Here is a 27,033-nt window from a genome sequence, read left to right on the forward strand (position 1 = left end):
CAATGAATATAAAATCCACCCATGAAGTATTCTGGTAGTTTATCTGAAATGAAAGTTGGGAGAATTTTTTTCATAATTTTATTATTATTTAAAATACAAATGAAGGCAACAACCCTAAGACTACCTAAGACCCTTGTCTAGTTCTTCATATTATTCTATGACTCCCCCTTGTATAACTGTAGGCCACGAACTATACGAAAATACAAACTACCATATACTCACAGATACTCTACGAAACAGAGCACTGATGGAGAACCACTCGGCCCAGTGTGAACGGCGCTACCACCCGAAGCCCTAATTCTTGGAGCGGCTGCTTGAAAGTCCTGTGGGAATCGCGATGACGCTCTCTTTCAAGCGTGCGTCTGGTTGGGTCGAGAGACGCGCTCTGGCCCTCGTTGCTTCGTCTTGCTTCCCAGCGCGCAGCCATGAGTTTCCGGGTTAGTTGATCACTTGCCCATCTCATTCTGTATTCAGTTGCGGTTAATGAGTCCCTAGACGGTAGCGTGTTTGTTTCTTGTAGGGTTTGGGGCATCGAGCTTGCGCTGTGGTTCGTGAGCATCCCAGCGAAGCAGTCTTAGTCCGGTTTTGACGAGCTGGATGTGCCTTTTCGAGTGATTTGCTGTCCGACTAGGTTGCGTCAGGGATTTTGATGCTTGTCTGCTGTGTATGATTGTTTGATGTCACCGTAGTATGACCCATCATGCGGTAACTTGTTTTCATCATTTTCCGGTTCTGATCGCTCCAATTTCTTTTGGTATCAGTTTCATCAATACCAGGTGGTTGGGCGGGCCCTTCCTACCGCGACCAATGAGACACCTAAGGCTTACCGCATGAAGCTCTGGGCCACCAACGAAGTGCGCGCCAAGTCTAAGTTCTGGTATGGTGTTGTAGTTTAAGTTCGAAAAGAAACGACGCTCTCGCTTTGTGTAATTCCAGAGAATGCTTCGAAATTGGTGGATCTGTGCTTTAGATGATGATGTATCAGATCAGGATGTTTTGCGGAGCTGGCTGGTATTCTTTGCTGTGAATGTCGTTGGCTTGTGCTTTTATCAAGTACAGGTCATCTCTTCATTAGTGTTCTGGTTCACATCACCATATGTGTATCAGAAATATTTACTCAAGCTCGTACCATGTCCTCAATTTTCATGCTGTCTTGTGCAGGTATTTCCTCAGGAAGTTGCAGAAAGTCAAGAAGGCCCACGGTCAACTTCTCGCTATCAACGAGGTATGTCAACCTCACTCATTTTGTGATTTGAAGTCCTATCGTGTAGGCTCGAGTAGTAGAACACGCAGCAGAATTCTGAAATACAGAGGGAATGCGACCTGAATTCACTAATGGATCACATCAAAAATCGGTACTTTTTGTAGATCCCTCCATATAAGCTCATTGATATGTGCCATACTCTTCAGTTGTATGCTGATTTGAGAATCACACTCCGAATCGTCAATGCACTTCTAGGTTTTGATGCAATACCCAGTGTTGGGAGCCACTTTCGGGTCTTCAATTTCGAACCGTTCTCAGTGTATACGCTCTTGAAACCATCCCAATGTCGGGAAATTATAAGCAGAGACAATTGTCGTTGAATATGAATCTGACCAGACGTTCCTGCAGATTTTTGAGAAGTACCCTACCACTATCAAGAACTATGGTATCTGGGTGCGTTATCAGAGTCGGACCGGGTACCACAACATGTACAAGGAGTATCGTGACCTTACGTTGAATGGAGCAGTTGAGCAGATGTACGATGAGATGGCTTCTCGTCATAGGGTTCGCTTCCCATGCATCCAGATCATCAAAACTGCAACTATTCCAGTTTCTCTTTGCAAGCGTGTGAACACCAAGCAGTTCCATAACTCCAAAATCAAGTTCCCTCTGACCACCCGCAAGATCCGTCCACCAACCAGGAGCCTGAAGACCACATACAAGGCTTCCAGGCCCAACACATTTGTGTAGAAAAACAGTCGAGAAGGATCCTGTTCTACCTCGTGGCGACAGTTGCCATTTCATACGTGACGTGTTGGGGACAGTAAAAGCATTGAATCCTTCTATTTTTTTGAAGGATATATTTGAATTTAAGTGCAGTACGTTTTGCTTTTTTCTTGATTGAATGGACGTTTGCTGGTTGAGTTTACATGTTTGATGTTAGTTTTCTATCTTCATATCCCTTTGAACAATTTCCATTTCCCTGTCAAACTCGGTAGCGGCAGCTCGGGCCCCACTGGCCTAGAAGTATATTGTGAGACACTGCACTTGTGGTACAGTTTGCATACTACGATCAGAGAATAAATACTGGTAATGTGAAGTTTTATATATCAAATTATGTTACACTTACATGTCATTTGAATACATCGTACCTATAATTGGTACATTTCGATTGGCTACAAATTTTACAAGTCTCCTCGATAAATGTTCCGTATGCTTTTTAAGTATGTCTCAAATGTAGGAGGATTCTCTCTTCTAATCATGTTAGTTAAATAATTCCAATATCTGACAACCGTAGCTCTTTTTTCCAAGGAGTAAAATACAAACGTTCAGTCGGACAGATTGATCAGCGAACACGCTCCAGTTTCATGAGCTCTTGCAGCCATCACTTCTCTCGTTGCATACAGCGACGTTCCTATCGAGACGAAAAAAAGATGAGCATAGTGTCTGCTGCTGCGTGAACGTGCTATGCTTGGTTTTCGAAAGGTAGAGGATACCTGAAGTTTGTACTTGATCAATCTACTCACCTACAATCCTATCGCGATTGCGGCGAGTGTTTGTTTCTGTAGGATGAAACTTTCACTCGTTACTCCCACCCTGTTCAATCTGTATAACATCTTCAATGCGTCTTGGCTTAAAAGCTCCAGAGCCTGTGCAGAGAGGGTATCGCTCCATCCCTGCGACGACGTCTATTTGATGCTCGATGAATATGTTGGCCTGCTTCAGCCGAGCTGCTTCAAACGCGGCTTTCATAACTACCCTGCTGGTCTAGCTCATGTGCTTCCAAAAAAAATTTGCGAATGTCCCAAAGAACCTCAGTTACCCTCTTCATGCTGGGTCGCTTAGTCCTTTGAGGTGCTGTGCAAGCAAAGGCGAGGGTAACCAAGCGATGAAAGGCGCTCAATGATGCTGGTGTTTTCTTGATTTTACAGTCAAGCATGTCGACCAGTCTCCCTTCTGAAAATTTCTTCTGCGTCCATTGGGGAGTGAAGCGTTCAGCACCCATCCTCTTCATGTCAATCGGTCGCCTCCCAGTAAAAAATTCTATGAGCAAAACGCCGAAAGAATAAACATCACACTTCGGGTGCAGCTTATAAGTGTTTAAGTATTCCGGATCCAAATAACCTGCATTCGCCAAATCTCAGTCTTTTAATGCGTCTTTGCTCAAAAAAACCGCCGTCTTCCTTACCAGGGATTGGAGTGGAGATTTCAACACAAATGAAAGTTCAAACCTAATGTTCATGTGGAGGCCGGCGGGTATTATGTAACAGCAAATATGTGATATCAGAGGAGAAGCATCAGAAAAAAGTAGAAACATCTATCACAACATGGCTACGTAGCTTTCAATACCTGCAGTGCCCTTTACTGCAGTTGAGACATGGGTATCCCCAGCATCGGACGGTCCCAAGCGAGAGAATCCAAAATCCGCAACCTTGGCTCGATTCCTTTCTGTGAGGAGTATGTTTGACGACTTAATACCCCTGTGTATGATTGGCCGATCGGCATAAAGATGTAGATATGTAAGTGCGTGTCCGATGTCTATCGCAATTTCCAATCGAGTCCTCATGTCGAGTGGTCTCCCGTAGGTGCCATATAAGTGTTCACCAAGATTGCCGTTCGAAACATACTCCACGACTAGAATACATTCAGGTCCTTCTTCCAAATAGCCGATCAGTTTCACGAGGTTCAAATGATCCACCTACGATCATGAGATTGAAGTTAAAGCTTTTTGCAACAACTCGCATTCAATTTCAGGAGCTGCATAAACGAAAAATAACTTCACTGAGAATTTCCTGACCATCCTTCTTTCAGCAAGACCTCCCTAAAATGCAAAGTACTCGAAGAGAAATTCATTTTCACAATTTGCAGCTTGTGGTTGCTTATTAAAGGAAAACTATGGATCTTCTTTAGGTAATCTAGCAGTCGACATACAGTTCAGTTAGCATGTGGATTTAGAAAAATAAACCTGAGTCAACATTTCGACCTCCGTTCGAAACTCGGCCCCCAGCCGAGGTGCAAACTGATCCATCCTGCTGCGTTTGATGGCCACCATCCTCCCGTCCTTTAGTCTGCCTTTGTACACCAAACCGAAGCCCCCTTGCCCTATTTTATTTGATGGAGACCAGTTACAAGTTGCGGAAAGGATATCTTTCATTGTGAATTTCTCTGCAGCCGCAGCTGACTTCTGGTGGTCGTCGTTCACATTCGTAAACAATTGAAATGTATTTGCGTTGCGACGCTCAGATCCAGGCTGCGAAGATGTCGAATGTTGGTCAAAGACGACCTTGAACTGCTCCTGGCTCTCGTAATCACCCAATTCATCCTCCTTCGACCAAGGGAAATAGCAGGAAAAGCACCCCATTGTGATACTTCAGAGTTTCTAAAACCGACTGGATCACCCCGCAGCTGGAGCACAAAACGTCATTAACCACAGAAGTTCTGAAGATCCCGGAAGCCCGCACAAGGAAGTTAAATCACTGTACAAGGCACTTTCTAATAATCAAACCCGATCGTTGACGTCATTTCCAGAAGCCCATGTCCAACTGAAACCAGCATGAGGCTCTTATCCAGCAATGGCGGTGGTGGCATTAATGGCGCCTTTCTCGAATGCCACCTGAAAAACCAAATTCGCGCAAGCCTAGTCTCTTCCTCACTGTCGTGTCCAATTCCACGAGCCGCTCACAACAGAAGCCTCCCCCTTGAAGTTAAGTTGAAATTTGAGCGTGATGCTGACAACGTCCTGGAGGTGTAATCTTGAATCCTGTTCTTTGAAACGTAGAAGAAATATCTTGCTTATGGTTTCTCCAATAAACATTCTCGGAACTATGATTCAGAGACGGATCTATTTCTACGTTCAGGTCAGAAGTCTTTGTGTGCAATGCAATAATTTCCTGCGGTTCTAGTTCCTCGTACACAAAATCTGTAAAGAAACGACCTAAGAGAGTGAACAAAATGAATCGAAACTGGAAACAGCGTCACGACGCAGCTAACGTCCAGATGAGAATTCCTGGCATTATGTACACTTGCATCCAGCGATTCTGATGGTAAGAGTCTTTCACCACTTGCAGCGCCAGAGAAGGGCCTGCAGATATGCATCACAAAGGCAGTTGCTACAATTACATTGCAAATTGCTCTTACTCCCTTACTCCACGTGTCCTTCTCGAGGTTGTTAAATGAGAGCCGATTGGAGAGGCAGCCGTAGAAGAAGACAAATTAAGGTCAACCTGTTCAAAAATCAGTGAAATATATATATATATATATATATTTGGCATGGACGCCAACGACTAAACATACCGCCTTCGCTTCAAGTTCAGGGTCGGATACCTTGCTTAAAAAGTCAACTACTCGTGAGGGTCAGTCCAGCTTGTCTTCACTCAAAACGCGGAAATTCGAAATCTCTTTGCATTAGAATAAGTCACAAGGTGACTGGTGAGTTCCTCATGGATTCACCACCGGACTTACAACTACCCCGGAGTAGAGGATGCACCTGTTTGAACTCTTTCACTCTACAAAGGTTTGAAGGCTCTGCATGCGCGCCAAGAACTTCAAAAATCGTGCAGCGAGATATATGCCTCACAGTTTCGTAGTACGAAGTTGTCCTCTCGGTAGTTGTCACGATGCGCCGAAGTATCAGCGCGTGAGATGAACAATCTCTGTCTTTCTGCAGTATTGACCAAGTTTTAAATGCTAACATCACGAATTTGGGGAGTGAGGTGCAAGTAACCACTTCTGACGATGCCACCACGGGCGCTGCAACTAGGAATGGTTGTGATTGTAGCTAACAACAAGAAATCCGTGGAAATCGGATAGAACCTGGTGAAAATCGGTACGCTTCACCTCCACACCCGACTCTAATTGCAACTGACAAAATCTAATCATTGATTCTCATGCTACGATCCTCTCACTTCCACGTACCTCCCTTTTGCTGTCGCCCAACCTCATTGAGCGACTTATTCAATAATTTACTGACAGAGATCTTTCATCTTTGAAACTTACTAAAACTTACAACCTCGATTATGCTAGGACATAGGCTCAGCAGTTTAGAGTTAGGATGAACTCCGCGCTTTCCACCCTTCAGCGAGTCATCCCGCAAGAGATCACCCTAAGCTTCGGTCAAGAGTGGAAACTCAATCTTAAAATTGCTGGGAATGAATTGAGTCGAATGCTACACTAGTGTTCACAAGAATATTTCAATTCTATGTCCAACAGACATACGGAGAAAGGACCACGGTGGTAGTTTCTATGCAGCGGTCATCATGTCGTGCCGTCTTTATTGCTTCATAGCTCAACACTGATTATTCCAATCGTACTGAATCCCATTAAAGGTATTACTCGTAATCAGTCACTGATTAACCAAAACCACGACGTAAACGGCGAAGCTCTCGATCAATTGACCAACACCACCGGTGACAGCCCCTCGAAGAACTCGACGACAAATCCCACACACTTCCATTGTAAAAACCTGGCTCGGTCCACCAGATCAAAAATTCCGATTCCATCCTTAACAGCTCTGCTGATCGTAAGCTTCTGGAATCATACACGTGCCCTAAGATTAATCGGAAGCCGACCTTGGCCAGCGGCATTACCCTTAATGTGGTTGCTGTCGTAGCGCCAACTCGTCTCCTCTGGCATCAGCAAGCTACAGCCGCAGACTATTGTCACAGTTATTTTTACAATGCCTTATCATGCGTCTGCACCGTAAAGAAATTTCTTCCCTGTTGCCAGTCTGTGCCGACCTGTGGCTCCGACACTGATGACGGTAGCGTCGACGAGCATCGGTAGGGCCGGTCTGTCCCCTTGGTTGGTTTCTGCTCACTTTGGCCGCCGACAGATCACTCTTCTTCCCTAAAAGTAAAAGTAGTGACGGCTGTAACCGCGAAAGTAAATGTTGTCTGTATTTTTTTAAAGTAAAAAGGTGTGTTTTATAACCTGTTCTCCATATTCGAATCGCAAAACGTAAAGGTAAAAGTAACGCTTCCCTACTTGGTAGTTTAAATAGGAGGGGAATGTTCTCTTGCAACTTGGAGACCAAGTTGAATGTGTTACAGATACTTGAGTCATGTGATTGATTCAATTTTTGAAACTATTTCCAGGACTTATATTGGAGCATGCTGATTCTTTGGCATATGTTTGTCTTAGTAATTCATTAAAATAAAATAAAATAAAAATAAAAATGTCAGCTTAAAATATTTACGTGAAGTTGTTTTTCTAGCTTTTATTCTTTAGAGATTTGTTAGAATTGCTCTAAACTTTGAAATCATTTATAGGATCTCTCTGTTGCTTACATAAAAAAAAAAAAATATTAAATCAAAGTTGTCAGAAAGATTATAATACATCTTACATGTCTATTGTTATGTATTATTTTTATTATTTATTGTTACTGTTGCATGTGTGTATTATACATGGAAGTACACATCTTTATGATCCTTTTTTTGACATAATTATTTATTTTCTGATCAATTTACGTTGTGTACATAATGTATCTATATATATATATATATATATATTGAGAAATCAAGTTTTGTATTTTCATTCATTATTGAGTCTATTGCTTATTAATGAGTTTGAAAAAAAATTAATGATGAGATTACATGTCTTTATCATACATACATATATATATATATTTTCAAAACTGACCGCAGCTCAAATTGTACATGATAATCAACTAAGCTACAACTGTTTGTTTCAAAAAGTGGATCTGAATTATTTTAAATCCATTAAAAAAAAATTCAAACTTCATCCTTTGAAACATAATAAAATGATAATTTTAATAAATTGATAAATTCATACTACCTGAATTTAATGCAGTTGTATGGTAAAAAAAAAAAAAAAAAAAAAAAAAAAAAAGGCAGAAAAGAAAAAAAAACACACACACACACACACCTTTTACATTGTGGTGGCCATAGTTGTACAAAGTTTTAGTTTAGAATAAAACAACTTAAAACATTATCATTTTTAAAGGTGACCTTGTTATCCTCATGAACTTGAACTAATTATTTTTTAAACTAGTAATAAAAATGTCTGTATGGACAAGGTTAAAGCAATTGCATATCTCTTAGTATTTTTTGGAGTAGTTTCAGGTTAATTGATATTTTTAAAAATTATATCAATATTAATTTTATTCTAAAAATATATGAATTAAATTTCAAAAATAAAAATCCTATCTATAAATCATTTCAAAATTTCAATATACAAATATTTTGATGTTCAATAGTGAAATCAAATAATAAAGAAGTAAAGATATTATAGCTTTTCTTATTCCAATAAATCAAACCACTATCTCTATGCTTTTCAACCTTGCCTAAAGATCAGATGTAGCAAACACAAAAAATACCTCAGAAAACATCTAACTTGCTTTTATGTACGTTTTTACAAACTTAAGGATTGGTAGACCACCTTGGTCCAATATTAATTTACTTGCATTGTCTTTACTTGAACTAGTTATTTTATACAAGATGTATATACTATAAATTTTATTCTAAACTTAATTTTAAATGCTTTAACAAATTCTACAAACATGCATTCATACATGACAGATTGTGGCCACACTCTTTTCTAAAAAATTATGGCCACAATTTGATCTCTAAAACAATATGCAAATATTTTTGTTGCAAAAAATTATATTACATATGCTTAAATTATAAATAAGTAAAATATATATTTTATGAAAAATAAAGTAATTTTAATAAATTAAAAATCACATCTAAATTGTTGTTATTAAATGAATATTTGTAATAAATTTAATGTATATGCTTCTTACTATGTAATTTTTTATTTCATATTTTTATGTTAGTGTCATATAATCATAATAATATTTATTTCAATTTTTTTTTATTAAATTTATCTACTAAATATTAAGTATATATTTTTTTCTTGTATTTTTTTAATTTTTTTGATTCTTTAGGATATAGTTGTAATTTCAATTTTTTTTTTTTAGAATTTAAAATATAACAACAAAGTTATTATCAAGAACAAGAATACAAAGAGTATAAATAAAAAAGTAAGAAATTTTTCAAAGAAAGATGATAATAAATATATATATATATATATATATATATATATATAGATATTTATTTATTTAAGAAAGAATTAGAATAGCTATTTTCAAAGATTAAGAACTACAGACTCTTAAAACTAAACTAGAAGCAAAAAAAGAGTTAAAAATAGTAAAAAAGAATTTACTCTTGCTTCTATATATATTATCTAACTAGGAGCTATATGATGATGTTCTATAAAACATCCATCACATAGCCAACTTCCAATACATGTATCTAACCTGTAAGATAAATTTCCTATATGTACACCACATAGCTAACTTTCAATATATGTATCTAATTTATAAGATAAAGTTCCTATATATATGCCACATGACCAACTTGTATTATAAGTTGCCAAATTGTATAATATATGGCCAATTTGTTGGCCAAATTTTAACCTACCAATTATCTATAAATTATCAAAGATAAGAATAAGATGAAAGTAAATAAATAAGTGAGACTTTTTCAAAGAAGTATGATAAAATAAAAATAAAGAAGTATATATATTAAAAAGAAATTAGAATGGCTATTGCCAAAAGATAAGAAAACTAGAGACTCTTGAAACTAAACTAAAAGCAAGAAAGAAATTGATAAGAGTGAAGAAGACTTCAATGTTGCTTGTATATATACTATCTATTTAAGAGCTATGTGGCGACATTCTATAGGACCTCCAAAACATATTGATTTTGCACAATACATATCTTAACTTATAAGACAAGTTTTTTATATGGGCACCACATAATTAGCTTGTTCTATAAGCTATCAACATGAAAAATCCATGACTAATTTTTTGACCAAATTTTTAATCTATCAATCAACTATAAATACATGTAAAATCAAAGCAACATCTATAAAGCTTTTAGGAAGCTTTTCTAGAAGATATTATGAAATTAATCTACTTTTACTTACTTCTATCTATTTATATCATCTAAGTAATAATTACAGTAAATATGTGTCCGTGACATTATCTCTCCTTCTAGGGATGACTTCTACAAGGAGTGGTGATCACATATTGAAGAAATCTAAGATATGAAAAATTATATTTGTGACATATTATGATCTTTATTTCTTTCAAAGATTGTGATAATTACAATGTCTCATTTGATAAGTCAATAAATGATGGCTCTTAAGTTAAATTTGTTGGCTGTTGATTCTCTATCTTCTTAATTCTATAATTATATAGAAACTACAAACAAAAGATATGAAGTAGAATGTAATCTTTTTAAAATTATGTTTCTTTTATAAAAAATATTTACTATCTTTCATCTTGGTTTTGATGGATGTTGTTAATAAAAAGCTTTGATCTTTTCTATTACATTTGTAAGTTTTTTTTGGCTCTCATTTATGTTTGTTAATATTAAATCTGTACCAATGAATAAGATATTTCAACTTAAGTCGATGCCGCCTCAAGTCTAAGATTTTTTCCACTTCAAATTTTTTATTATAATTTGCTTATATAGGAGGCGGTGTTGTAATACATATTATCTTATTTAGAAATGCATTGGGCACCTCATTGTAAAAAAATAAATTTATGTTTTACAAATATCCAAGAAATTATAATAGATTTCATCCATATAAGAAGAATGTAATTCAAATTATATTTCAAAATTACTTAAAGCTAATACAAAGTTCTCAAAAACACTCTTTTTAGTAACTTCAACTACATATAAATTCCAATTACCTTATTACTTTCATAATTAGGTAATTTTCATTTCTCCTTGCAAGACCTCATTCTAATTAGTGAGCTTTGGCAAGTTGTAACTCCTAATCTGACTATCTACTTAGTGCAAAATTTTGCATACAAATGCCACTATAAGCTTTCTATATATTAAAAAAAATTCAATCCAATTCAACTTATAAATTGTAAAAAAAAGCCCAAAAATTGCATTGATGTCACTTGGATGCTAATTTGAAAGTTGATGCAAATATTCTAGTAGCAATTTTTTCTTCTTCAACCATTAACTTTAATTCAAAATCATTCTATAGCTTGATATTTAAGTCTTCTAACACGATGCCATATTTCATCTTAATTCAATTAATAGATCTTCAAATATCATAGAAATGCTATCCAATCTCAAACTACCAACTTCTAATATCCTTTTATACTAAAATCCAAATATCTTTCAATTGCACTATTAGAGTAATACAAAATTTTACACACACTTAGTATACCTAATCAACCAAGTATTAGCAAATTTTGAACTATAGATGTGATACCAATTTTACAAACTAGCCAAGAGTGCTAGCTGTCACGGCCATAATCATGTAAGCTAATAATTACATATAGAAATAGGTAGAAGTAAGTAGAAGTAGATAAAAGTAAGTTAATTGTATAATATTTAATATAGAAGCTTCCTAGAAACTTTCTAGACGTTGCTTTGACTTCATAGGTGTCTTTAATTGACTTTTTGGATTAGAAACAAGGTCAACAAGTTGGCCATGTGCCACACATGTTGTTAGCTTGAAGATCAAGCTAACTATGTGGCCCACACATAGAAAAACTTGTCTTGTAAGTGAAGGCATGTGTCCTACAAAGTCAACACATATTGGAGGTCCTATAGAACGTCGCCACGTAGCCCCTAGTTAGATAGTATATATAGAGACAAGAGTGAAGGCTTCTTCACTCTTGTCAACTCCTTTCTTGCTTCTAGTCTAGGTTCAAGAGTCTTTAGTTTCTTATCTTGTGACAATAGCCATTCCAGTTTCCTTTTAATATACCTACTTGTTTATATTTTGACTTATTATATCGAGATAGCCTTTTGGTGTATATTTTTCTTCATCGAGTCTTTGTCCTTGACAGATTGACAAGAGTACACTTACAATATCAGAGCTTTGTTTTTTCTTGAGTAAGAGTGGATTACCCCTTTCTCTTGACAAGACATAAGCGTATTAGAAGTTTGCGGATTACCCACTTCTAAACTGATATTGTTCTTAGTATCTTCTTTGTTATCAAGTCTTTTTTTTCTTTTGTCTTGAGCAATATCAAACAAATTTTTCTTCTTAGTGTCATTATGGCAGAGCTTGTTGAAATGAAGAGTGCAATGGCACAAATGCAAGAGCAAATGAGGGAGTTAATGCTTGCAATGCATCAACTCAATTCACCAACACAGGAAAGAACAAGAATAGCAGAAAGTGGAGATATAGAGATGATCGGAGCTGCTTCAACATCTACAACAAATCACGTTCCTTCTCCAATTGTACAACACCCTATAAGCACTAGAGAACCAAGAATTGCCTTACCTGAGAAATTTGATGGTACGAGATCAAAGTTTCGAGGATTCATCAATCAAGTACAATTGGCAATTGAACTTCAACCGCAAAGCTATCCAACTCCAGGATCACAAGTCAGGTTTATTGGCACTCTACTTTCTGGTTCTGCATTATCGTAGTTTTCGTCTTTTCTTGAACAACGAAATCCAATATTGGACAATTTGGAAGCTTTTTTGGCGGAGTTTCGATCTATGTATGGTGAACACGATGCAACTCGTGTTGCAACAAATAAGATCCGAATTCTGCGATAAGAAAATCGCTCAGTAACAATATATGCTTCACAATTTCGACAACTTGCAATTGACATCAAGTGGGATGATGCTGCACTCATCAGTCAATTTCTTTATGGATTGCAATACGAAGTAAAAAAATTGATGCTCAACTTACCTGATCCTCAAACTTTGAGTCAAGCAATCGATTTTGTGGTAAAATGTGATAATCGACTTTTTGAATTTCGATCTGAGAATCATTCACGGGAACCTCAACGTTATTACTCAATGGCAACATCAACATCTTTGTCAAACGTACATTCGGAAGTAGAAGACATGCAAATTGACGCGGTACGTTTTAAACCTCTAACTGAACAAGAAAAGATTTGTCGTCGTCAAGAAGGATTATGTTTATATTGCGGAGAACCTAAGCACACTGCTCAACATTGTCCAAAGAAATGACGCAACTATAAAATGAGGGGTACGACGGTCAAAGAAGACAACATGTCAGAAAACGGATTCGTCCAGCTACAATAGGGACCGTGCAGCTGGAACCTTGTACAATTCCTAATGAAAGTCCTATCCTCTCCTCAGAACCCTCTCCTTGTTTTATAATAGACTTATATTTAGGACCTAAGAATTACAAAGCCTCTGCTTTATTAGATTCGGGAGCCTCAGCATGTTTTTTAGATGAACAATTTGTTAAAAGTCGTAAAATACCCTTTGTACAGAAACCTAAACCAGTACATGTAGAAGTCATAGATGGTCGTCCCTTGTCTTCTGGAGATGTCACTCATGAAACTCATCCTATAAAAGTAACAATAGACGGTCATGATAGCTACATAGCTTTTAACATAATTAAATCCCCGTCCAATCCAGTTATTTTAGGTTTATCCTGGCTAGAAAAATATAACCCTCGAATAGATTGGAATTCACGTAAACTTGACTTTTCCAAAAGCGTTATTAATAGTTCTACGAACCAAGTAAAAAATTATAAGTCTAGTACAGTAAAACCCGTACTGATAGGTGCAAAAGCATTTATACACGCAGCAAAAGAAGGATCAACTTTTGCTATTTATGCTGCACCTATTTCTGAAAACGTAAAGACTTCAAGTGGCATTCCAAGTCAATATCAGGAGTATCAAGACGTTTTTGAGAAAAAGAATGCAGATATTCTTCCTGAGCATCATCCATATGATTGTTCAATCGACCTCAAGGAAGGAACTCAGCCACCATTTGGACCAATTTACAGTTTATCGCAAGATGAGATGGCTGAACTCAAGACATATATTGACGAGAATTTAGCGAAGAATTTCATACGCCATTCAAAATCTCCAGCAGGAGCTCCAATTCTATTCGTAAAGAAAAAAGATGGATCTTTATGAATGTGTGTTGATTATCGAGGACTCAACAAGATCACAATCAAGAACAGGTATCCATTACCTTTGATATCAGGACTCCTTGACCAGTTGAATCAAGCTAAGATCTATACAAAAATAGATCTAAGAGGAGCATATAATCTAGTACGGATCAAAGAAGGAGATGAATGGAAGACTGCGTTTCGAACCAGGTATGGACATTTCGAATATAATGTTATGCCCTTTGGACTCACGAATGCACCAGCTGCTTTTCAACATCTCATGAATGATGTATTTCGTGAATTCTTAGACAATTTTGTCGTCTGCTATCTAGACGATATCCTGATCTATTCTAAGAACGTCGAAGAACATGAAATACATGTTCGTCAAGTATTACAAAAACTTAGAGATGCAGGATTGTACGCCAAGATGGAAAAGTGTGTATTTCACACTACTCAAGTTGACTTTTTAGGATACATCATTTCAAATGATGGTCTCATGATGGATTCTAAGAAAGTCCAAACAATCGTGGATTGGAAGATTCCAAGGACGGTAAGAGATGTCCAATGTTTCTTGGGATTTGTCAATTACTATCGGATCTTCATCAAAGATTTCTCACGAGTTGCAGCTCCACTTACACGCTTGACTAGTAAAGATAAATTTCAATGGAATCAAGAAGCGGAAGCAGCATTTGAAGCCTTGAAGACATCGTTTGTCTCTGCACCAGTCTTATATCGTGTTGACTTTTCCAAGGCATTTTTTATGGAAACAGATGCATCAGATTTTGCCTTGGGTGCAGTTTTATCACAAATGGGAACAGATGACAAACTCCATCCGATAGCTTTTCATTCAAGAAAATTCTCAGCAGCCGAGATCAATTATGAGATCCACGATAAAGAACTTTTTGCGATCGTGGATTCCTTTCAAGAATGGCATCATTATCTAGAAGGCGCTTCTAGTCCAGTCATTGTGTATACAGATCACAAGAACCTCGAGTATTTCATGTCAGCACGCGTGTTGAATCGTCGTCAAGCTCGTTGGAGTATGTCTTTGTCAAGATTCGAGTTCATTATCACTTATCGGCCAGGAAAACAACAAGGTTTGTTTGATGTCCTATCTAAATGTTCTTATTTTGCACCAAAAGAACGAGATGCAGCTTTTGAGCAACAAAGAACGGTCCTCTTGAAACCGGAGCAATTTCATCTCCGAGCAATGAAATCAACATTGACTGTTGATTTAACTTTTCTCAAGCAAATCCAGTCCAGTATGTCCTCAGACCCTCTTGTTTATGATATCGAGAATAATTCTTCCAAGTCTCATGATCCTTCTAAGTTTGAGTTCAAGAATAATCTATTATATTTTGAAGGACGCGTATATGTTCCAGAAGGAGAAGTACGTTTACGTGTTCTTCAAGCACGTCATGACTTTCCAGCAGCAGGGCACTTTGGATATAATAAGACTTTGGAACTCATATCAAGAGATTTTTGGTGGCCACAAATGTGGAAGTCAGTCAAAGACTTTGTACAATCATGTGATATTTGTTCAAGATCAAAAATTCCTCGTCATCGACCTTACGGACTTCTTCAGCCATTACCTATACCAGAACAACCATGGTCTTCTGTTTCTATGGATTTCATCACAGATCTTCCAAGCTCAAGATCTTATGATTCTATATTTGTGATAGTAGATCGTTTCACCAAGATGGCACATTTTGTGCCATGTACAAAATCTATCATAGGTGAAGAAACAGCTAAGCTTTTAATTGATAATATCTATCGCTATCATGGATTACCTAAAGATATCATATCGGATAGGGGAACTCAATTTGTGTCAAGATTTTGGAGGACCCTTTTCAAGATTTTAAAAGTGGACATAAAGCTATCTTCGGCTTTCCATCCTCAAACTGATGGACAAACAGAGCGCGTAAACCAAGTCTTGGAGCAATATTTAAGGTGTACTATCAACTACCAACAAGATGATTGGACAACCCTTCTGCCATTGGCAGAGTTTGCTTATAATAATACGGTACATTCTTCCACGCAACAAACACCTTTCTTTGCCAATTATGGCTATCATCCACGACTTGATACTTTTGATTTTTCAAAAGTTGATAATCCTGCAGCAAAAGATATGGCAAATCGGTTGTCAGAGTTACATGCAATAATGAAGACACAATTGAAGGAAGCTCAAGAACAACAAAAGATAAACGCAGATCTATATCGTAAGGAGCAACCACAAATCAACGTGGGTGATAAGGTATGGCTACTTCATCGCAATATCAAGACTACTCGACCTTGTGACAAGTTGGACTATCGTAGGCTTGGCCCCTTTTCTGTTTCTCAACAGATCAACCCAGTTGCATATCGGTTACATCTACCGGAGTCAATGAAGATCCATCCTGTATTCCACGTATCTCTTCTTGAACCATATAAGATAGTGGATATACAAGGAAGAAGACAAATGCCACCGCCTCCTATAGAAGTAGATAATAATGAAGAATTTGAGGTGGAAGAGATATTAGACTCAAGGCGGCGCCGAAATAAGCTGGAATATCTTGTTCATTGGTGCGGATATGATATTAGTGAACGCACATGGGAGCCATCCAGGAATCTAGCAAATGCATCAGCTAAAGTCAAAGTTTTTTATCAACGACATCCATCAAAACCAAGATGAAAATCTCTCTTATAAAAGAGACAAGATTGAGGCAAGATAACATCCAATTTCCTATCCTTGTTTGTAACTTCTTTACATTTCTGACGCTAATTAGATTGAGAGCTAACAACCAGCGGATTCAACTTAAGAACCTTCGTTTGCTGACCTGCCGAACGAGACATTACGATTGTCACAACCTTCAAGACGACGCAATCGAGATGAAGATCTTCAAGAACGACATGTTCTTCCTCGAACAGATGGTGAGATACAACGCGTTTGGTATCACGATTTGGGAAGGGACTCCCGATGTTTGGTGATTTTGTTAGAGGTAGGAACAACTCCTGATGGTGTTCCGAATATTCTATTCGAAGGAAGTTATGAAGGCCTCAATAATGATCAAATAACTAGGTGGTCTTCCTGCCCTGGTATGGAACACTACCGATGGTTGAGAGGCCCTATCAATCATCTTCGAAGAGAACAGGGATCAGAGTATGTGGCGAATATAATTCGTCGCATCATAGATTTCCTCAACATATGATGACCGCTCCTCGTGGAACTCGTCTCTAGAAGGGGGGGTAATGTCACGGCCATAATCATGTAAGCTAATAATTACATATAAAAATAGGTAGAAGTAAGTAAAAGTAGATAAAAGTAAGTTAATTGTATAATATTTAATATAGAAGCTTCCTAGAAACTTTTTAGATGCTGCTTTGACTTCATAGGTGTCTTTAATTGACTTTTTGGATTAGAAACGTGGTCAAAAAGTTGGCCATGTGCCACACATGTTGTTAGCTTGAAGATCAAGCTAACTATGTGGCCCACACATAGAAAAACTTGCCTTGTAAGTCAAGGCATGTGTCCTACAAAGTCAACACATATTGGAGGTCCTATAGAACGTCGCCATATAGCCCCTAGTTAGATAGTATATATAGAGACAAGAGTGAAGGCTTCTTCACTCTTGTCAACTCCTTTCTTGCTTCTAGTCTAGGTTCAAGAGTCTTTAGTTTCTTGTCTTGTGACAATAGCCATTCCAGTTTCTTTTTAATATACCTACTTGTTTATATTTTGACTTATTATATCGAGATAGCCTTTTGGTGTATATTTTTCCTCATCGAGTCTTTGTCCTTGACACTAGCCTTAATTGTATTGCATAAATTCCAAATTGTTGATACAAACCATAACTTTGAAGAACAATTACAAAGTCATTCCAAATCTTTTAAAAACTAACCTTATACCTTTTGAATCAACTTGAAGCTAACTACCAAATTCTAATTACTAATCTTCAAATTCTTCCTTATTTTGTCCTAGGCGGTTGTTTTAGTCGCTAGAGGTTAGATTTTGATCATATCCCACAAACAATCAACCTCTAGGTAACAATCTAACTTATCATAGGAATTTTTCAGTCCAATCATATCTTCAACTTAATCTTAGTATCAACCATGTTAATTATATATCTCTTCTAATTTGATTTTATTAATTTATGGCTTTTTTAAGGTAGTAAAAGAATTTCTATAGCGTAGAAGGTAAAATTATCAACCAACTTTTAATCTATTACCTATCAAGATAAGAAAATAAACTTAGAGGCTTTTATAAAAGCCATGTTTAAATATCTTGAATTATTATTGAATGAAGATGATTAGATATTAATTAGAAATTTATTTTTGATTATATTTTCATCATATTATCATATCACAACATGATAGTAGTGGTATTTGTCTTCTTCTTGAGATATTTATTGTTTTATATGGCTTCAAAAAGAATACATGAAATATAAAATAAATTTTTATAGATTCTAATAGATATAATTAGTAAGAAATTAAATTAAATTATTTATAAATAAAAAATAGTCTAAATTTATAATAATCTAATTTGTCACAAAAGTAAATAGTTTTAATACTATCACAATGTAACCATATCTTTTCATCAATGTAAAAATGAGGTTGTTGCTTCTAATAAGCATCTATGTTATTTTTTTGTTGTTCTTGAGCTTCTTTTAGTCGTATCTTCATTGTTGTATGTAGCTTAGATAAATAATTTTTAAATCTTATATCACAAGATTATTATCTTTAAAAAAATTAAAAACATCAAGTTATAGATAATATCCAAATTTAACAAATAAAGACCTTTTATATAGAAGAATGTATCATATTATTATAAAAAAAATTCGCCAATAAAAAAATAGTTATTCAATCATCTTATTGATAATTGATAGTACATTTCAAATACGATTCCAAAACTTGATTTAGACGCTTTGTTTGTCCATCGCTTTGAAGATGAAAAGCCAAATATAGTTTTACATCTACTTTTAGAATCTAAAAAAATATTTTTTAAAATCTTAATACAAATTAAAATTTTTTATTTGATATAATATCCTTGAATAATCTATAATAGTGATAGATGTTGTCAAAGAAAAACTTAGCTATTTCTTCACTTGTGATAGATTTTATACATAGTGTAAAATATTCCATTTTGGTGAAATAATCTACTATCACAAATATAGAGTCATAAAAACTTAAGACTAAAAGATATGTAATAAAATCCATAGAAATAGGAGATCATGATTATTATAGAATAAATAATAGCTGAAGAAGTTTTTAAGATTGATGAGAAGGAATTTTTGCTATTGAAAAAATATTATATGATTATACAAAATCTTTGACTACCTTCTTTATTTAGAACCACCAAAAATCCTTAAATATTAGTTCCAAAGTCTTATTATATCTAAAATATTGTATACCTGAAAAGTCATGATGAGCTTTAAGAACATATAATTGAAGGATTTTTCTTAATATCACAAATAAGAGAATCAAAAGACATACTTAATTAAACTTGCTTAATAAAAGTTGAATCAATAATTAGTGTTGATTTCATTGCTCAAAGATGAAGATGCTTTGGCTTCAAGAAAATTATTTGTTATTGATCAAAAGTGGCATCTCCTTTTTTTGGTGCAAGATAAAGTCATCTAAAAAATTCATCTGAAAAATCTTGTTATTTTTTAATTGATAAGTGAACTTAAAGTTGAATCTTGATAAAGACATATTTCAATAAGCTTGGAAATAATTCAAAATATGTGCACACATGAAATATTCAAAATTCTTATAATCTATATACATGGTGACTTGATCAGGAGCGATTTTTATATAATGGCACTATTCTTAAAGCAAATCCATGGTTACAAATAATTATTTATTATAAATCTTGTTGTTGATTTTGGCTGCAAAAAAATTTTGGAAATGAAAAGCTACTAGGTGAAGTTTATCATCTATTTTTTTTTATAATAATATGACACTCAAAGTAAAGTTTGATACATTTATTTTCAAAAAAAAAAAATGTTTAAAAAATTTAATGTAATACAAGATTGGTGTAGAAAAAAAATTATCTTCAAAGCTTCAAATATTGCTTTCGCTTCTTGATTCTATTAAAAAATTTTTTTATAAGTCAAACGTGTAAGAAGAGCTACAATTTGAAAGAAGTCCTTGATGAAGATTTGATAGTAGTTGGCAAATCCCAAAAACCATTAAACATCACTTATTGTTTTTGAGATCTTCCAATCCATAATAATTTGAACTTTCTTAAGATCCATCATAAATCCATCATTTAAAATAATATATCCTAAGAAGTTGACTTGAATAATATAAAATAAACACTTTTTATCTTGGTATAGAGTCCCTCAGCTTTTAATTTTTGTAATACATGATAAATATGAAATTCCTATTCTTTTATATTCTTAGAATAGATTAAGGTATTTTTTAGGTAACAAACAACATAATCATCTAAAAACCCTCAAAATACATCATTCATTAGATATTAGAAAGCTTCTAGTACATTTCTAAGTCCAAAAGACATGACATTGTTGCATTACATGAACTCTTATTCAAGAATGCAATGAGTATCTAGCTGTGGAAGATAGAATAGAAAAATTGCTACAAAATAATATTTATTTGAATAGAATATTAAATAAATTCTAGTTAAATCTTAAAAATGCTAAATAAGCTTTAATCAAATTCAAAAGAAATCTTAAAGAAATTACAAGAGAAACAATAAGAAATCTTACAGGAGTTAAAAGAAAATTCACAATAAACCTTAAAAGAATCATTAAGAAATCCTAAAAAATATTAGAATAATTATAATTAAATCTTAAACAAATTTCAACAAAGTTCTAATTTAATCCTTGCTGAAACCTTAATGGACTTCAATCTAATCCTAGACAAATCTTAAATCCTAAATCTTAAATCAAATCTTTAAAAAAATTCTAAATGCTAGACTAAATCCTTGAAAAATTCTAAATCCTAAATAAAATCCTAAAAAAATCCTAAATCCTAAATCAAATTCTAGACAAATCCTAAATCCTAAACCAAATCCTAACCAACTCAATCTAATCCTAATATTATTTAGAACCTTAATATCTATCAATCAAATCATTGATCTTACTTAAAAATTTACACACTTTTCAAAAACTAATTTGGAAATAAGCACAAAAAATTTGAAGATAATTGCACTTACCAAATAGAAGAAAAATCCTAAAATCTGCTCAGATATTGGTTAGTCTCCTACTCTAATCTGAATGTTAAACTTCCACTCCCAATATCTCCTTTTTAAATTGTTTAATTATTTTCAAATTTTATATATGTATAGAAAATCAAGTCTATTATTCTTACATATAATTATTTTCCAATCCAATTAGTAGATTGCTAGAGATCTTAGAAATCCTAATTGCTTCTTAAAGTCCAATTTCTAAGACCTCAACCTACTTGAAATTCAATAACCTTCAATTTAATCATTTGATCAAGTTCAAATTTATAGCATATACTTTAAACAACTATTTTCATAAGTCCTCTAAATTTGAAGTATAGATCTACTACCAAATTTATGAATTTCTCATAAATATAACATCCTTTTTATTTCACAAATTTCAAAATCACCTAAAACAATTGTAACTTTGCAAAGCTCTTGCAAAGTCATTATATACTTAAATCACTCAAAATCAATGCTTAAAGAAATCTTTTAAGTTTTTTTTCTTATCCCACTCTCCGATCTACAAAAGAATATTTGAATTGTCATTGGTGTTTGGTTTTGTGCCTCAAGATTTGATTTTGATCCAAATTAATAACCAGTCTTCTTTAGGTATCAAATTTTTTCCTTTTGAGTTAATTTTTACTAAAATCAACTCTTAATTTCCTTCTATATATGCTCATATTCTTTATTTTTTTAATCTAATTTATTTTGCCTTATTCATAGCCTTATAAAGTAAGTAGAAGCTTACTTTGCAAAAAAGTATTATTTATATCTTTAGTTTTTTTTTGGACTATTTTCTATTTTTTTAAGATAATTTGTTATAATATTTGAAGTAAGATATTATATAATATAATAATTTCTTCATCTTTTTTACCTATTAGTCGTGTTATATCATGACAATGTTGTATTTGAAATGTTCATACCTAGTTTAAAATGTGATATTCCATTCATCTCTTTTTTTAATGTGTACCAAATTGTATGTTCTTTATAAATCTATTTTTATATAGATCTTAGTTTAATTCAATTCATCAAGAAGTCTAAATAGCTAACATTTGATTTGATCTAAATCATTATAGATAATATAAAAATACACTTATTGTCTAACTCAACTCCAATGATACTTGAGGTTGAATTACAAACTTAAAAGATTTGATTTTATTACACCAAATTAAATAGAAAATTAAGCTCACTTGTCATATTTTAATTAAATGGAATAATCTATAGCATCCAAAGAGAGCCAAAAAAGAGGTTGCAATTATATGGAGTATATGGCACAAAGCAATTGAGGTCAAAAAATAGAGAAAAAATATTCAATGACAATAGAGAAATCTTGTATCTTTTGTCTAAGCTTGATAAAGATAATCTTTCACAAGTTTTAGGCTTACCTTCACACAAAATATACTTGAAAGTGGTGCATGAGCTTAATATAAGTTCTATAAAATTCTTCAAACTATGTGCCAATCCAAATTAATTTTAGCTGGGATTAATACGTCTTTGCCCATCAGCTCTTTTGATGCTATAAAAAACTATACTTTATCTAGATATTCTTCTATGCAATCACCACGTAAGAGATGAGGCTCAAATAAAATGATTATGTCTTCTAAATTGCTAATTGGCCTATAGAAAAGATGAAGGCTTAATTGACTAATCTAATAAGGATTAATTGACTACAAGTAAATTGCTTAAAATCAGGTTTTGCTCATAATACTAAAAAATGACTTTATTTTCAAATATAAGGTTTTTGATTCAAGTTAGAGGAAGAATAATATTCTCTGCATGCAATTAGGAAGAAACATAAAATAATATTTTACGAGATTCCATAACATGTAAAATTAGGTTCTTTTTAAAGAAGAGTCATAAAGTAAGTTTGGTGCCAATATTGAATTGCAATGTAGCTAGGACTTCTAATCTTCTCTTAGCCAATATTTTGTATTGATTTCTATGTAATAAAATTATTCATTTGTTTCAAATAAATAAATAATTAATTTAAATTATACCATTGTTGAGATGACAAAAATCATGCTTCATTTTTAAAATCTTAGTTATAAGTTTTGGAAAAAAACTATGGTAAATGCAATGTATATAAGGAATATGTATCCAACAAGTACTTTTACATCAATGATATTATAACAATCTTCGAATAGGAGTGAATCTTATATATATATATATATATATATATATAACTATATATATATATATATATATATATATATATATATATCACAATTTTTGGATATACTTTATATATAAAGATGTCAAATTTTTATGAGGTCTAAACTTGATGCAAAAGATAGAAAGTGTATATTCTAGGGAAATTATGAAGATACTAAGGCATATAGGCTTATGTATTTCGATACCAACAAAAACATCAAAAATTATATTGTTGAGTGTTTAAAGCACAAAAATGCTTTTAAGCACTTAAAGATGTATCTTAGTAAGAGAAAAGGTATATTTGTGGATAACATCCAAAATGAAGTTACAGTCCGTTCACTGGATTTTCATCCAATAAAAAATAAAAGTAAAAAGTAAAAAGTATATTTTTAGATAGATAATTTTTTTATCTTTCCAATGACATAAAAATTATATAATTCCAAGTTAATATGAGTAAGTTATGATAGATTAAAGATAGAATGTAAATAATAGAAAAGTTAAGTGAATAATTTTTACCTCAAGGGTAACTTGCTTAAGAAATCAAGAGTTCAAGCCTCACCAAGGCTCACAAGTAGTGTATATTCTCCCCATTGAGAGGCCTTGAGGCCTTAGTCTTATCTTCCTACCTATACCCAAGGTGCTACAACCCATATGGAAACTGTGCACCTCTCTTCCTACAAGGACTACTCTAGCTGCTGGTCCTCCTATTTTCTACTAGTAAAACTACTTTTTTTGCATTTTTGACTTCACCATAGTGTTCAAAAACACCCAATTAGCCAAAAAACCTCGCATAGTCTTCAAATCTTACTTCATTTCTTCATAATGGCTCTCAAGGTGATAAAACTCAATTTTACCAAAGTCTTGAAATATTCTCAAAAAATTCATAAAAATTCTAAATAAACTCTAAATAAATTCTAAAAAATCCTATAATGTTTCTATAATATTAATATCCATATGAGGCTGTATTTTCCAATCTTGGTGATTTTTTATAGTAATAAAATCAATTTAAATCCACTAAAAATCCTATTTTTTATATAATTAACTAAAAAGACTTGAAGCTCTTTTTCATGCTTCCTCTAACTACTAACTAATCATTGATAGGATTTTATAAGTAATACATGTAGATAGGAGCCAATGAAGATATTGGTTTCAATAACTAACTCTTAATACTTAATAATAAAAAAAATGCTAAACTAACTAAAATAATTACCTCCAAGACTTACTAAGACTCCATTTTTATAACTTTTCTTCTAATAACACTTTTTCAACTTATAAATACTTCTAAATTATAATAAATACTCAAATATTTAAAAAAATACTATACTCTTAATATTTGTATAATTGAATGACTTAAAACTATGTTTTTAACTAATCCACTAATTAAGATCAATTTGTGGGACTCACAAAATTCAATAAAAAACAAAGAAATAAAGATAATGAAGATAGTAGAGATATAAATCAAGATGAAGAGCTAGAAAAGATAGAAAAGGTAGAATTCACAATTTTTAAGACCAACAATGAAGAAAATGAAAATGTTGAAGATAATGATATTGATGAATACTATTCTTTGAGAAATGAAAGACAAGATTCAAGAGAACAAAAGCTTAGAAGAATCCATATCATGGAATTGCAAGAAACATTTTCATGGAATAAGAATCATTTCATAGAATTCCAAGAAACAACCAACCATTACAAGATCAACCATAGATGCTAAGTACATGGTGGCAAGTCATTGTACAATAGAAGCTTGTTGGATAAGACAATTCTTTGAAGACAATTGACTAATGCAATTGGAAGCAACTTCAATTACATGTAATAATCAAGAATATCTTGTATTTGCCAAGAATTCTAAATATCATTTAATAACTAAATGCATTGATGTTTAACATCACTTAATATGACAGAATATTGAAGATATTGTAATAGGTAATATTGAAGTATTATGCTACATAAGACATACTTGTTGATGCTCTTACAAAAGTATTAATAAAGAATAGATACTTTAAATTGATAAAGGCATTAGAATTAAAAAAAAATTAATAATTAGTAAGTGGTAGTATTTAAGATAAACAAATTCTTGATTACTTACTACCACATAGAATTTAATCATAGTAAATTGCTAATAGTCAAAAGATAGCAAAGGCTAAAGGTAAATTCTTAAAGTGACTATTAGAATTTTTACATAGCAACTAGGTTAAGAAAAATCTAGGATTCAATAGGAATATAAAAGGGCCTAAAATATATATATATATATATATATATATATCTATGAATATTTTAATGATAGGTGGAAGCTAAAAAAATATCTTGGTAATAAATTAGATGCCGTATACCATCAACTATAAGTAAAGAATGCTAGAAGTGAGAATTATCTTACTCCACACTCTTTTTTGAGAGCACCCTGTTTAATGTTAAGTGTTGACATTTATTACTTTTTATTTCTTTGTATCTTAGTAAGATACCTCCAAAATCTTAATTATGACATTTTTAGTGACAATCGTCCTTAATGTAGTAGTCCACAATTATTAGGTCAACATCAGTGGATGTGAATACCAATGGACCGATGATTTGGTAAGAATTGGCACGAAACATGAAAGATTATAAATGAATAATTAAGAGTGAAGTGAAACTGAACTTGGCAATGCCGGCTTTAGAGTGAAGAAGAGGCGGTTCTTTACTTCAATTTCCATTTTGTGCCGCACTGCAGTAGAATGAGCCCAACAACCAACACAAAAGCATGGAATGTACGATCCCGAATGAAATTTAGAGGTATGCCAAGAAGCTAATCTATCGAGGGAAACAGATTAGTACTGAAAAATTTCAAACATACTTGCAAAGAGTGGTTGAGAAGCTTTGAGAGCATTGAAATTTGGTTTTGCTGTAGTGGTATACTGTAACATGAACATGGTTTTATGTCGTATGATCTCTACAAGAGTGAACGAAGTTGGACTTCACAAGATTTCTCCATTTGTCCTTAAGATCAACCCCAGTGCGTGCATAAAGGACATCTTTTTTCTTTTGCAGGATGGTCTTCCAGTGGCCTTCCCCATATTTCCGAACTCCGCTTTTCAAAGCTTCCACCTCTAATTCTGACCAGTTTTTTTTCTGCCGTCCACGCTTCAAGCCCGATCCTGTTGCAAATGAGTAATCACCTGTCGTCGAGTAACGAGGCGGCAAAGTCACATGATTGGGTCTAAGGATGTGTGGCAAACGGATTTGCCTTGAATCAGATGGAGAACAGCTGCTTGAGGCTTCATCCCAGCCCTGCACTCGTGTGGACGGGAGAGGTTTTAGAAGACTACGTTTTACAGAAGTGTTGTGGCTCATCTCACTTGGAATGTTCTCTTGTGCCTCTGTTTTACTATCTGGTTTTTTCAAGTGAGGAAGTGGAGGAAGTGGATACTTTACAAACTTCTGAAGCTCGATATGGTTATTATCTAATGTTTGTCGTGGTTTCTGCAAGTCTTTAATCCTTCCATTGACATCCTTCGGTATTTCCAAACAACGGTTATTCAAGCCTCGTATGTTACTCTCAGGCACCCCTTCGTTTTTGGAGTTAGCACTATTTTCGGCCACTGTATCTGTGACATTTTCATCAGATGCAGATGGAACCTTCACCGACAATCCTTGTAGCTTGT

General features: G+C 33.8%; 2 protein-coding genes across 2 annotated transcripts; one reads left to right on the forward strand and one right to left on the reverse strand.

Annotated features, from left to right (window-relative positions):
• The first annotated feature begins 358 nt into the window (after positions 1-358).
• On the forward strand, positions 359-2,077 carry LOC112280427 (large ribosomal subunit protein eL20). The gene is made up of 4 exons (XM_024515900.3): positions 359-437; positions 762-877; positions 1,162-1,225; positions 1,613-2,077. Exons 1-4 carry the CDS (start codon positions 426-428, stop codon positions 1,952-1,954), a joined length of 534 nt encoding a protein of 177 aa, XP_024371668.1. The 5' UTR covers positions 359-425; the 3' UTR covers positions 1,955-2,077.
• A 211-nt stretch (positions 2,078-2,288) lies between these two features.
• LOC112280426 (calmodulin-binding receptor-like cytoplasmic kinase 2) lies at positions 2,289-5,178 on the reverse strand. The gene is made up of 3 exons (XM_024515899.3): positions 4,170-5,178; positions 3,554-3,902; positions 2,289-3,328 (listed from the first exon to the last, which is right to left on the reverse strand). The coding sequence occupies exons 1-3, from the start codon at positions 4,563-4,565 to the stop codon at positions 2,940-2,942; spliced, it is 1,134 nt and encodes a 377-aa protein (XP_024371667.1). The 5' UTR covers positions 4,566-5,178; the 3' UTR covers positions 2,289-2,939.
• Between the last annotated feature and the right edge of the window lie 21,855 nt (positions 5,179-27,033).

This window comes from Physcomitrium patens, chromosome 3, assembly GCF_059467195.1.
Source record: "Physcomitrium patens ecotype Gransden chromosome 3, ASM5946719v1, whole genome shotgun sequence".
In the NCBI taxonomy this organism is placed as follows: Eukaryota; Viridiplantae; Streptophyta; class Bryopsida; order Funariales; family Funariaceae; genus Physcomitrium; species Physcomitrium patens.